Source organism: Rhincodon typus, chromosome 6 (assembly GCF_021869965.1).
Source record: "Rhincodon typus isolate 14 chromosome 6, sRhiTyp1.1, whole genome shotgun sequence".
Lineage (NCBI taxonomy): Eukaryota > Metazoa > Chordata > Chondrichthyes > Orectolobiformes > Rhincodontidae > Rhincodon > Rhincodon typus.
This window is the reverse complement of record NC_063337.1, coordinates 14035888-14050270: the sequence shown is the minus strand read 5'-3', so window position 1 is coordinate 14050270 and position 14383 is coordinate 14035888. Positions and strand designations below refer to the sequence as shown.

General features: G+C 41.1%; 1 protein-coding gene across 1 annotated transcript in view; it reads left to right on the top strand.

Annotated features, from left to right (window-relative positions):
- Positions 1-8360, top strand: part of si:ch211-269e2.1 (cohesin subunit SA-2) — a 126015-nt gene extending 117655 nt beyond the window's left edge. The window contains exons 25-26 of the mRNA XM_048597887.1: positions 3911-4038; positions 7289-8360. Of these exons, the coding sequence (XP_048453844.1) occupies positions 3911-4028 (118 nt within the window). The 3' untranslated portion in view covers positions 4029-4038; positions 7289-8360. The remainder of the gene's footprint in view (positions 1-3910; positions 4039-7288) is intronic.
- The last annotated feature ends 6023 nt before the right edge of the window (positions 8361-14383 follow it).

The following is a 14383-nucleotide window of genomic DNA, read 5'->3' as shown; positions in this document are numbered from 1 at the left end:
CTGGTCAGATCTTATGCTGTCTATAAAGCTGCTGAAAGGGTTAATGCTCAAGGTGATATCATGTGGACTTGGAGAGGAGGATAGCTCAGCATCTCAAATGAGTAACCGTTATCAATCTTTGTCTTCTTAAATGTCTCTGTAACAATGTTTATCTTATTAATGTAACTTGTGCATTGTTGCCAAGATGTAATGAATAACATCTTATTTAAGAGCCTATTCTTGTTAAGACCACCGAGTGGTTGTTCTCTACTGCACCAGACTGAGCAGGCCCTGATGAACCCTACAAAGAAAAATGAAAGTTGCAGCACATTCCCAGAGAACTCATACAACAGTGATGAGGATTAACTCTTACAAAAAACACCTCATGACTGTGCAGACACCAAAGATATTTAGGCAGCGAAAAATGGGTGGCACCCAGCAGTCTCCCAGTTGGTGCCTGATGAAATACAGAACAAATGGCATCCTGGAAAGCTAATGAATGGGATGCAGGAAAAAAAGGTTGGAAAATTATAGGATGATCCCAGAAAATATAGTAAAGTTTTAAGTAGCCAAGGTTCATGTGTCAGTTGGACTGTAGCTGACAGTTTACCTGTTCCTTTTTTAGAAAAATTTCTTCACTCCTGCAGCTGTGACTTTCTTTTAAGCTATTGTTTGGTCCCATGGACTCCTGCAATGCCGTGGTGTTTTGGTGAGGAGATCCAGCTTCACACCTGAGTCTAATTAATTTGTGTTAATCGAGATTGTATTGTCCATTGGGAAGTGCATGGAAGCTGTGGCTGCTTAAGGAAAATACACTCAGCAATCAGTTTTGGAATGGCAGAGTGCTTGTTGGCTGTCTAAACTCATAAAAGCACTGCTTAACTGTTGTTTGAGGTTGTGCTAGTATAACGGTTATGTTACTCGATGAGTAATTGGGAGCTTAGACAAATGATCCAGAAACATGAGTTCAAATCCCAGCACAGTTAATGAAACGAATCTGAAATAAAAAGTCATTAAAACCCCATCTGATTTACCTGCCCTCTGAGATCACCAAGCAATTGTCTCAAAATTGATATGTCGAGCTGTCATTCACATGGTCTAAAGTGGTTCAAAAGGCTGACTCAACAGATCCTTCTCGAGGGCAACTGGGAATGGGCAAAGAAATGCCTTGTCAGCATTGTCCACATCTTGGGCATGAAGAAAAGATGTGCTTTAAATGAACATTGTGCACAGTGCTGTGCTTAATCGTTTATCCAATAATCGGACAACCTTGTAGGTCGATGTCCTAGGAATGAAAAGCAGCCATCACTGATTAGCTTTCTTGTGTAGGGATTGTAAAAGTTCAGCATTAATGTTTTAGCATTAACTGTCCAGAAGGACACAATCCTTGAGGACTCATAGATTTGCTCTTTCATGATAACAGTTTTAAAAAAAAAAGGTCAGAGTGTCATTTGGAACAGTGACCTAGATACATAATTTCTGAGCAAACGTACCATTTAGTTAAGTGTCTGGCACAAAATTTGTTGTGCTACTGGGGATGGGATGTTTGTATTACTGAGCTTATGACAGACAGAGAAAACCGACCTTGGGTGACTAGCTTTACTTTGATTTCAGTCAAAAGTTGCCCGTAACGGAAGAATCATGTTTTCAGTTGACATGAACAATCACGCTAGCTGAAGGTTTTAGTTTGTGAAGTCTCCGAGCTGTGAGAGTTTGCGTATAAGTTTTCAAGTTGTCAGAACTGGAAATAAGTCTTAAAACTCAGAAGTCCCAGGAAGAGTCAGTTAAGTAAGAAATTGAAGAGTTGAGATAGGAGTGATATATCTCTGGGATTGAGTATCCGTAAAGGATACCGTTTGGAAACAGGTTGAAACTTTGTTTTGCTGTTTATTTTATGATCTTTGTAAACGGTCTGAAATACATCTATATTTAGTACTGTTAGTTCTTTTATCTTTTGTGTAATAAACTTACGTTCTTTTGTTAAAGAACATTTGCAGCCCATGTGAATATGTTTAAGTGACTAATCCCTACGGTAACCAAATGAAAACAGATACAAAAACTTTCAATCTATTGAGCCAAGCTTCACTCTGACTTGGTTGCATTATCTGATCTGGCTTGCATTAAATTCTGCAGGGATGATAACACAGGGAACACTTTCCAGTAAATCTAGTTGTACTTCAGGGCTTGAACACAAAATCAAGACTGACACTCCAACGTAGTACAGAGCCACTGTCACATTGTGGAGTTATCCTTCACGTAAGATATTAAACTGAGGTCCCTTTGGCTGACACTTTGGGTAGGTGTAACAGTTCTTATGGCAGTATTTTGAAGAAGAGCAGGAAGTTATTTGAAGTGTCTTGGACAACATCTAACCCACACTCGGCAACACCAAGAAAAGAATTATTTGGTCGTTATCACCTTTCCTGAAAGATTGCTGAGCAGGAATTAGTGACTGCATTTCCTAGTTTCTACACTGATGAAAATTCAAACTAAAATGATTTCATTCATTGAAAAATATTTGAGATGCACAGTGATCTCTTCAAAATATTATCATTGCCAAAGTTAATCAAATTAAGCATCATCCATTTTTTTTTCTTTATTCATTCACAGGATGAAGGTATTGCTGGCCAGGCAGCACTTATTGCCCAGAGGGCAGACAAGAGTCAACCACATTGCCTTGGGTCTGGAGTCACATGTAGGCCAGACCAGGTAAGGATAGCAGTTTCTTTCCCTAAAGGACATGAGTGAACCAGATGGGTTTTTCCGACAAACGACAATGGATTCACAGTCATCATTAGATTCCTAAAGCCAGATATTTTATTGAATTCAAATTCCACCATCTGCCGTGGGGGGGATTCGAACCCAGGTCCCCAGAACGTTATGCGGGTCTCTGGATTAACAGTCCAGTGATAATACCACTAGGCCGTTGCCTCCCCACCATTTACACCTTCAATTGTCAACCCTCGCCTTCAGCACTCCATTCAGCAACTCCCATGGCAACGAAGGTTGTGCTGAGTTGGCTGGATGGCTGATTAGCAAGGCAAAGTGATGCCAGCAGTATGCGTTCAATTCTCACACCAGCTGAGGTTACCATGGAGGACTGTCCTTCACAACCTCTCCTTCACCTGAGTTGTGGTGATCCTCGGGTTAAACCACCATCAGTCGTCACTCCCCAATGAGGGAATAGCTGTACCGTCTGGTAAGACTATGGTAACTTTATGTTTTATCTTTTAAACCCCAGGATGTTAATGAGTGAGGGATTCAGTGATGGCAATGACATTGAATGTCAAGGGGCAACGGTTAGATTTTCTCGTGTGAAATTGTCATCGTCTGGCACTTGCGTGGTGTGAATTTTACTTACCTAGTTTCAGCCCAAGCCTGGATAATATCCAGGTCTTGTTGCACATGAACGTAAGCTGCTTCAGTGTCCCAACAAAAGGAGCTGAGCATTGTGCAATGGGCACGCAGTTGAGCAATGGCAGTGTCACTGGGCTGGAGACATGGGCTTAAATCCCACCATGGCAGATGGTGAAATCTGAAAGCATTAAATATCTGGTCCAATTGCAACTGTATGGATTGCTGTAAAAACCTATCTGGTTCACAAATGTCCTTTAGAGAAAGAAATCTGCCATTCTTACCTGGTCTGACCTACATATGACTCCAGACCCACAGCAACACGGTTGACTCTTAACTGACTCCTGAAATGGCTCTAGCCAGTCATTCAGATCAAGGGGGCGATTAGGGATGATCAACAAATGCTGGTCCAGCCAGCAACGCACACATCCCATGAATGAATGTCACACAGCAAGTGCTAACAACTTCCCACTTATTCTCAGTGCAAAATCTGAGCCAACAGTGTATTGATTTGCTTTGAAAATATCCTCATCTGCTTATTTTAAGTCTGCTAAAACACAATGAGGTTTTGTTTTAGTGAGTATGGGACCACAACATTGGGGAACACAGACGAACTGGAAGAAGGTGTTACAGCAAAATTAGCCGAGGGTGACCTTGATGACTTGAATGAAATATTGGATATCGACAACGATTGACACAAACTTGGTGAGTCCCAGAATAAGTTTATCTCATCTTTCTTCACCAAACGATTTGCAAACATTGATTGAAAAATGAAAGTGGATGCTCTAAGGTAAAACTAATATTTACTCTCAATAAAATTGGAGTATATATATTGCGGCAATCTTTTTGCTTTCGAAAAGAGATTGCAATATCTCTGTTGTGACTTTTGTGGTAAAGGCTGTAAATAATTGCTTGATTACATTCGCTGAGTGTTCACAGATTGAGCTGATTTTGAAATCAGTTGATGACTTGGACAGCGATGAAATGAAACTCAGAACAATAAATATCACAATGAAATGCAGCACATTTGTCCTCACCAGCCATTTCTGTCACCGGGCTCGAAATTTACAATGGGTTATAAATGAGTTATTGCACATTAATTTTTGTGCTGATCAAAACTTGACATTGGGAATTCGGGTGGGGAGGGGGTCAGATGAGGCACTATCTGCTTGCCCAGGTGGGTGTAAAAGATCATGTAGCATGTAGTGTCCTGGCTAAGATTTCCCCTTTGTCACCTAAACAAAATGATCTGCTCATTATTCAGTTACTGTGAGCATGTTGGCTGTTGCACATTTGGAAAGTTATTTATTTGAAAAGTGCCTTCGCGTGTGCTGAGGTTACGAAAGGTGCTTTAAGATACAAACTTTGAGTCATGAACGCATGAGTAAGAAAGGTCACTTTTTGCTGTCCTACCCTTGAAAAAGCAAAAAGGATCACTCTTGATTGCACCAGTTGGAGTCCTGTTGAGTTCCTCATACAAGCCACGCTATGGCCTCTATGACTGATATTGTTAACTTACACTGAACTAGAGTCATACGAAAATAGGAACTGCTAGATGTGACTGACCGAAGCCACCTACCTCATTTTCTATCATTTTGTAGTCACATGATACAATAGTAATGGAGTTGTTGACAATCATAGCAATAAACTCAATTATTCTCCAACAGACATAAAAATGGATGGGGAATAAAAAAGAACAGTAGTGATGAGGTTAGGTCCATGCATGTTCCAAGACCAATGTTATGCTCCCTTTACACGTCCACCTCCCACCAGGATGGTCTGTGGACTCTAGCCTTCTTCCTGGAGCAAAGGCCTGAACTGTTCCCATCCACCACCACTCTCCTCTGCTTGGTCAAGCTTGTCCTCAGCCTCAACAACTTCTCTTTTAACTCGTCTTATTTACTTCAGCTCAGAGGGGTGACCATGGGTACCAGCATGAGCCCCAGTTATGCCTGTCTCTTCATGGGGTACGTGGAACATTCCTTGTTCCAGTCCTATTCAAGCCCCCACCCACAACTCTTTCTCCAATACATATATGGTATCATCGGTGCTGCTTCCCTCTCTCACCCAGAATTGGAAAAGTTAATTGATTTTGCTTCCAATTTTCACCATGCCCTCACTTTCAGCTAGTCTATCTCCGACTCCTCCCTTCCATTTCTGGGGATAGACTGGCCACTAATATCCACTATAAACCTACCGACTCCCACAGCTACCTGGACTGTACATCCTCACACCCTGTTTCCTGTAAAGACTGCAATCTATTCTCTAAGTTCCTCTGTCTCCATTGCATATGTTCCGATGAGGCCAACTTCGACAAGGGCGTCTCTGAAATATTCTTCCTCAACCGAAGATTCCCCAGCACCATAGTTGACAGGGCCCTCAACCGATTCCAACACATCTCCCGCACTTCTGCCCTCACCCCCTTTCTGCCCTCTCACAACACTGATTGATAGGGTTCCCTGGTCCTTACCTAACATCCCACCAGCATCCGCATCCAGAAGATCATCAAACGCCATTTCCGCCACCTCTAGCAGGATGCCACCACCAAACACATACTCCCCTCCCCTCCCTTGTCCGCCTTCCACAGGGACTGATCCATCCGGGACACCGTTGTCCACTCTTCCTTTACCCCCAACACAATCCTCCCCCACCCCCACAGCCCCACGGTACTTTCCCCTGTAACCGCCAAAGGTGCAACACCTGCCCACCTACCTCCTCCCTCCCCAGTATCCAAGGGCCCAAACATACCTTCCAGGTGAAGCAGTGCTTTACCTGCACTTCACACAATCTAGTCTACTGCATTCGCTGCTCGCAATGTGATCTCCTCTACATTGGGGAAACGAAGCGTAGACTGGGTGACCATTCAGCCATTGATGCCTGCTTCGTCATTCAATATGATCATGGCTGATCATCCAACTCAGCACATTGTTCCCGCTTTCTCCCCATACCCTTTGATCCCTTTAGTCTCAAGAACTAGATCTAACTCTTTCTTGAAAACATTCAATACTTTGAGCTCAACTGTTTTCTGTGGCAGAAAATTCCACAGGCTCACCACTCTCTGTGAATAAATTTCTCCACATCTCAGTCCTAAATGTATCTGTATCCTTAGTCTGTGACACCCAGTTCTAGGCTCCCTGGTCATCGGAACATCCTTCCTGTGTTAACCCTGCCTGGTCCTGTTCGAATTTTATAGATTTCTATGAGATGCCTCCTCATTTTTGTAAACTCAAGTGAATATAGTCCTAACTGACCCACTGTCTCTTCATATGTCAGGCTTACCAAATCAAGAATCAGTCTGGCAAAGCTTCATTCCACTCCCTCTATAGCCAGAGCATCTTTCCTCAGATAAAGAGACTAAAACTGCACACATTTCTCCAGGTGTGTTCTCATCAAGGCTCTGTATAACTGCAGCAAAATATCCCTGCTCCAGCAGTTGAATCCTCTTGCCGACGTAGGATCTGCTTCCTTCACTGCCTGCTGCACCCCACAATGCTTACTTTCAGTGACTGATGTACTGAGGTCTCATTGCACCTCCCAAACTACCCCCATTCAGATAGTAATCTACCTTGCTGTTTTTTCCAAAGTGAATAACCTCATTTTATCCACATTATACTTCACCTACCATACATTTGCTCGCTTACCCAACTTGTCCAAATCACACTGAAATGCTTGGTCAAAGAAGTAAATTTCAAGAGGAGTCTTAAAAAACAGGTAGAGACGCAGAGAATTCCAGAGTTGGAGGCTTAGGCAACTGAAGGTATGGCTGAAGTGGTGGAATGATTAAAACAGGGTTTGCTTAAGAGACCTGAATTGAAGGAAGCATGCTGAGGGCTGAAGGAAATAACTGTGATAGCGAGAGTGCTTAGTTCCACAGAGCTGTGTTATGAATATCAAGTACACTTTAACATCACTTCAATGTCAGTAATAGATTTCTGTGCTATTGTTACTTCTATAGGATCCAATCAAATGAATTATTTCAAGGCATCGGAAGACTTTCTGCACAGATCCTTCTCATCACAAAAATTCAGAGTATTTTGTAAGCTCTTCCAAGAACATAAAATAAAAACAATATAAGCCAGTATCCAGGAAGAAAACAAAAGAAGCTTACTACGCAGAGTGCCAGCTGAAAAGCAGGAAGAGTACACCATTCCTGGCCAATGCTAGTTTTTTTTTTGAGGACTTATTATTTTCTGCAGCTTGTGGAACAAGGAGTTATTTTTCCCTCAAGAACAAGTTTGAAAATGTCTTGATGCATTGCATAACAAGAGAAAATGCTGGGAACATTCAACAGGTCAGGCAACATCGATGAGAGACAAGTAGAGTTAAGTCTTCAGATCAATGATCCACTCTCTGAATAGAACATCCTCATTTTCCTATTGGATACATGTAATGTGTAGCTGACTATTGAATTATCCAGACCAGGTTAGTTTTGGGTTTGATCGCTGGCCTGTTCCGAGTTACTGGATCACAACAGTATGTAAGCAACAGCCAGCATTGAATACTCACAGATATTCACTCTCCAGTATTATGTGTGAACAATGGTGACTGGAGTCAAGAAATGGAGGACCATCAAACTCGAAGTCATGTTTCCTAACATTTGAGGGTAGTGAAAAAGGGAACTATCGTTTGCAATTCAATGAAATGTTGAAGCCTAGTTAAGTATTTTATTAAGAGTTTACAAATCACAAACTCCATCTGTGGGGGAAAATGTGATTACACTCATTCCAAATGCTGGCAGATAATATTAAAATTATAACTGCTTGTTTTCTATAAGCTACATATTTTTAACATAAGTCTAGTAGGGCAACTATAATGAAACATGTTAATATGTGCTCCAGGATTTATCAATCAACTCGATGAAAGTTAAACACGGATTAGAAAATACAAGGGGGTCTCATGGTGTAGTGTCATGTTCCTACATCTGAGCCTGGAGGCCCGGACTCAAATCCCACCTGCTCCAGAGATGTGCAGAGTCATTGGGTCATAGAGATGTACAGCACAGAAAGAGACCATTTGGTTCAACTCATCCATGCTGATTGAATATTCTAAATTAATCTAGTCCCCTTTGCCAGCATTCTGACATTTCCCTCGAAACCCTTCCTATTCATATACCCATCCAGCTGCCTTTTAAATGTTGTAATTGTACCCACCTCCACCACTTCATCTGGCAGCTCTTACCATACACATACCACCCTCTGTGTGAAAACATTGCCCCTTAAGTCCCTTTTAAATAGTTCCCCTCTCACCTTAAAGCTGTGCTCTCTAGTTTTGGGCTCCCTTACCCTGGGGAAAAGACCTGACTACTCACCCTATCCATACCCCCTCATGATTTTATAAACCTCTACAAAAATTACCCCTCAGCCTCTGACACTCCAGGGAAAACAGCCCTAGCCTATTCAGCCTCTCCCTGTAGCTCAAACACTCCAATCCTGCCAACACATCCTTGTAAATCTTTTCTGAACGCTTTCAAGTTTCATAGCATCTTTCCTAATGCAGGGAGACCAGAATTGAATGCAATATTCGAGAAGTGGCCTAGCCAATGTCCTGTATAGCCACAACATGACCTCTCAACTCCTATACTCAATGCACTGACCAATAAAGGCAAGTTTACCAAATGCCCTCTTCATTGTCTCTACGTGTGACCCTGCTGTCAAAGAACTATAAACCTGTACCCCAAGGTCTCTTTGTTTGGCAACACGCCCCAGGACCTTACCATTAAGTGTATAAGTCCTACCCTGATTTGCCCAACCAAAATGCAGCACCTTACATTTATCTAAATTAAATTCCATCTGCCACTTCTTGACCCACCTACCCATCTGATCAAGATCCCATTATACTCGAGGTAACCTTCATTGTCCACTACACCACCAACTTTGGTGTCATCTGCAAACTTACCAATCACTCCTTCAAATATTCACATAAAATCATTTACATGAATGGCAAAAAGCAGCGGACCTAGCACTGATCCTTGTGGCATAGTGCTGGTTACAGGCCTGCAGTCTGAAAAGCAACCTTCCACCACCACCCTTTGTCTTCTACCTTCGAGACAGTTCTGTATCCAAATGGCTAGTTCTCCCTGTATTCCATGTGATCTAACCTTGGAAACCAGGCTACCATGCAGAACCTTGCTAAACCCCTTACTGCTGTCCATATAGACAGCTCTGCCTTCAATCCTCTTCGTCACTTCAAAAAACTCAATCAAGTTAGTGAGACACGATTTCCCACGCACAAAGCTATGTTGACTATTCCTAATCAGTCCTTTACTTTCCAAATATATGTAAATCCTGTCCCTCAGAATCAATAACATCTCTGAACAGTTTGATTAAAAATACCTGTAAAATACAAAGGCTGCCCTGTCACCGGTTGTTTCAAAGCTGGGATTTGCCAATGCCCTGTCCCCTAATTCTGCAGAATCTCTCTCTGTGGAAAACAGGTTTCCCCTAAACTTGGCGTCGGTACCACAAGGGGATTGTGAGCTGAAACTTTAGGGGTCGTGAGCTCAGAGGCGCAAGGTCCACATGGAGCTCTGATAGTAGTTGCGTTTCCATTCTAACAGAAATGTCATCACTTTCACAGGATCAGCCCCCTTGCTTTCGCATGTCTTCCTCTCCTGCTCAGAGTTCTCACTTGAGGTTTGTGGGGATTTTTAATTTTCAAGATGGGGTCTTGGCATTGGCAAAAGCTTGAGAAACACTGGAAAAGAAGAAATAGACAGCTAGTGCGAGCTGAGAGAGAAAAGGAAGAAGGTCAAACTAAAGTGGGACAATAGGAAGATTGCTAAGAAGAAAATGAAGCTGTAAAGAGCAAGCAGAGACGAGAAATCGCGCGAAAGGAAAAAAATTGGGAAAGATTGACAGAGTGCAATGTGCCCTAAAAGGGTGGCATGGTGGCTCAGTGCTTAGCACTGCAGCCTTGGGTGACATTCTCCCGGTGTCTGTGTGGGTTTCTGCTGATGCTCTGGTTTCCTCCTACAGTCCAGAGATGTGCAGGCTAGGTGGATTAGCCATGATAATTGCAGGGTTACAGGGATGGGGTGGTGGGCTGGGTTTGGGTGGGATGTTTTCTGCAGGATTGGAGGAGACCCTCTGGGCAGAATGATCACTTCCTTGCAATTTGTCCTGAAGAGTGAAAGCTGACAAAAAATATTTTTTCTCAGGATATTCAAGTTCTGTGCCACCCAACCATGGAAACAAGTATGAAGTTCTACAGGACGATAATCACATTGTATTGTAGACTGGGCTAATTGCTGTTATGAACTAAAGTTGCTGCTGGCAGATCAAAGTCTGCCTCACTAACATGTGCAACTCAAGTTGGGAAAGCAGTTCTAGAAGCGACAACCTGTTTTATGTAAAATCCCCATCATATCTTCTATGCAAAGTCCCTGATTTTCCCATTACCATGGATAGCCTGTTTCAATAGCAGGATAGCGAGACATAGTAATCAATCAGGTGAGATTCATTCTGGTAGTTCACAATATTGACCAGCGACTCCATGCACTCTCAGGTCAACTAAGATCACAGGAATCAGTTGACCTCATCTCTCACTGATCACTCTGTATTCCCCCTCTTATGCCGTTAGTGAATGAATCACTAATCATCTAATGTTGAACATCACATGGTGAAGTCACAGCCAGACCACAAAGTGCAAGTCTCTTCTCATTGTTCAGATGCATTATTAGAGTCAAATTAGTTTGTAATTCATAACCTTGGTTATCATAGGATTTTGGTGCATGGGAAAAGTGGAAATATTTTCATCAGCCATAATGCAAAATGCTTCAGTGCAGCACTGGAATAGGAAATTTTAAAGATGTAGGCCAGGTAGACACTGGAACTAACCACTTTCATGTCAACATATTTTAAACAAAGCATTTTGTAGATGCTTTCTGAAATGACAGCAGGCACAAATAGTCACCACCCCATTACTGTAAATTAAGCCCATCATATGTCTGGAACCCTCAAATAACTTTTGGCTACAGCACTCGAACTTCCATTTAGAGACATACCCAAATGCAGCACGGTAAAATGATCAAAATCCTCACTTGAATTATCAGACCAACATTTAAGAAATATAATTTCGGCTCAGACATAAGGAACTGCATTCTCTTTTGTTTAGAATGAAGTAAGCTTTTGCTATATACAGCATAGATACTTCTCCAAGGTGTTACGTCTGACACGGGCCTGAGGCTATTGTCCCCCGTAAATTAGAATAAAATAGCCACACCACTGCCTCAAGCAGTGCATTAAACATCTCCCCTGCCTCCTCATTAAGAGCACAATTGCTGGCCTCAATATTGGAAACCGTGGGGTGACTGGGGAGGTGGAAAGTGGGTAGATTTTGACATGTTATTTACATACAACACAGATCTGCGAGGATGCACAGACAACAGCATCAATCCTGATAAAATATCATCGCTCTGGATCTGTAGATTTAGACAATAACAATATAGAAGCAGAAGCAAAATTAATTTGTGTGGACAGAGGCAAAATGAAGTCTTCCTTAAACTTTGCTTCAAAATAGAAGATGGGCTTGAAAGATTAACAGATTCAGTGTAGGCTTAATCTCAAGAGAGGAGACAGAATGAAAAGTTTAGGCGAAACTAATTTACAATAATGGGACAGTGACTATTTGGGAGAAACTGTGAAGCATTGTCAACAAATTCAAGACAGATCCAAACAGATTAAAAAAAAAAAAGTGGTCAAGGGGTCTGAAGACCTAGACATGCATATTTGATCGAATGAAAATCCAGTTAGATTATAACGATTGCTCCTGGCCTTGCACAAGCCAAATCTGTGGACATCCATACTTTACTTTTTATATACTCAAACTGATACCCATAAAGTCCTGTTAAAAGGTCAGAAAATGCTTTACAATGGTAGGTATGTAATAATTTCACAAAGTTAACAGAAGTGCACTGACTAGATTAAGAGTAAAAAAAAATTCAATATAAATGTTTTGATCTTTGAGTGTGTGAAATACAATGTTATGTAATGCATACACCAAAAGTATTTAGTGGATTTGTTCCACTGTAAAAATGTAATTTATTTTTCCTGAATCAAATTAACTTTGCAAAGTACAAATTTGGAGTCATAACCTGATCTGGATGGAGGTAGAAACTAGATGTGGAGGGGCTACTCTCACTGGTTTTGGTTTCATGGAGGGATGCCATATAAATCTGCTGTGCTATCAGACTAATTTAAAAAGTGCTCATGGGGTTCATCGCACTCCTGGATATTTTGCAAGTCTGCCCAATCAGAAATATCTGATGACTGATTTCTCTTTCTTTGATCTCAGAAAACAGTCCAACCTAGTTATTTTAAACCAATATGTGCTCACTCCTCAATAGGGCATTTTATAATTCCAGACAAGCAGATTCAAAGAACTGCACACAAGGCAGAGTTGCCTCCAATGAAAACTGCAGATTAATCTCAGACACCTGTTTCCATGTCTATGCTGACCAATATACACACCAAGTTACACTAATCCTATTTACCTGCCCCTGGTCTATAGCCTATTATGCCCGGACATTTTAAGCACTCATCCGGACAGCACTTAAAATGTTGAGTGTATCTGCCTCCATCACCGTCTCAGAACATGTTCCATCTGTCTACCATTCTCTGGGTGAAAAAAAAACTCTCCCATTTCCTCTGGTTAAACATTGATTTACGAACAAGTCACAACTTCCTCAAACCCAACATTTGGAAGACTAAAGCCTTCACTGTCAGGCCCTCTCATAAGCTCTTCTCTCCTGTAGTTAGGCCAATACACAATGCTAAGCCAACCCACATACTGTGCAACCTTAAATTGAGCTTAAAAAAAAATCTCATCCTCCCTAGACTTACTGCTTCTTTCCACAGATGACAATGCTAACTTTTGGTCTAACTCAGACCCACTGCTCATCTATTCTTTTATCACTTACAGACTTTAATACCATTTCCCTTTAACCAAAAAGGCATTTTTGATCAGATTTTGATTAAGAGGCTGTTATGTTAACGCCAAGTAGTTGCACACCAACTTTATTCCTGTATATTGCAGGTCTTGCTCATAGACTAGAGGAGGACAGTTCAAAGGTAACATTGTGTCATTGGTCCAGTTTGTATATGATGGATGATTTTTTTTTATATATACTTCTGTAAAATTTTCCTGTACAGAAGCAGCTATTCTGTTCAATTCAGGGTCTGCGGAAATCAACTCTTTCAGGATTTCAAAGCAGTGGCAACTAATTAGGCTCACACAGCAGTAAGTCCAAGAAAGATGTTAACTTTTAAATCAAGCATTAATTTTTTTGTTGTGATATTAATTTGCTCAATCAAGTGTTGATTGCAGGATGACAATTGTCAATATATAATTTCACTATGACTGTTAAGGTTGTATTTGTTCATCTTCTGTAAAATAAATGTGCTTGATATTTTCAATTTAAGTTCTCACTTATCTTTGTGCTTACTTTTGTAATCTATTATTGCTTCATCCTGCTCTACATCTATGCATTCTCCTTCACAATGCTCAGTGGTTTGCTGAATCCAGCCTTGTGCATTCCTCCATCTTTTGTGGCATTATTTGCACTCCAGTCTGATTTTTGGGTGACTCATCATGAAGCTAGATCAAAAATGATTTCATAAACAAGCCTTGTCTGCACAGAAAAAAAAAAATACTGGTGGGTCTCCCATATGATTACACATTGGGAGTTATGACCTGTATCATGTTAAAATGTTTTATCTTGATCTTTCCAAAAGACACAATGACTGAACATTACAATAAAATTATGTAGCATTTGAATTTTAAAAACTTGGAAGCTAAATTAATGTTCTTTAACATCTTGAAATCTCAAAACGAAAACAGATTATGAACAAATGTATTGTAATGCACAAGTAATAAAAGGATGCTGACAAACTATAACTGCAATTAATAAGTTAACGAAGCACAGGCATCAACAAACAAATGTATTGAAAATAGTGGTGCTAACTAAATTAATATGGCAATATGCACTTGGAAAATTACATGGAGAAGTGATCAGGAGTAAACTAATACATTCATAGACCAGAAGGCACAATGA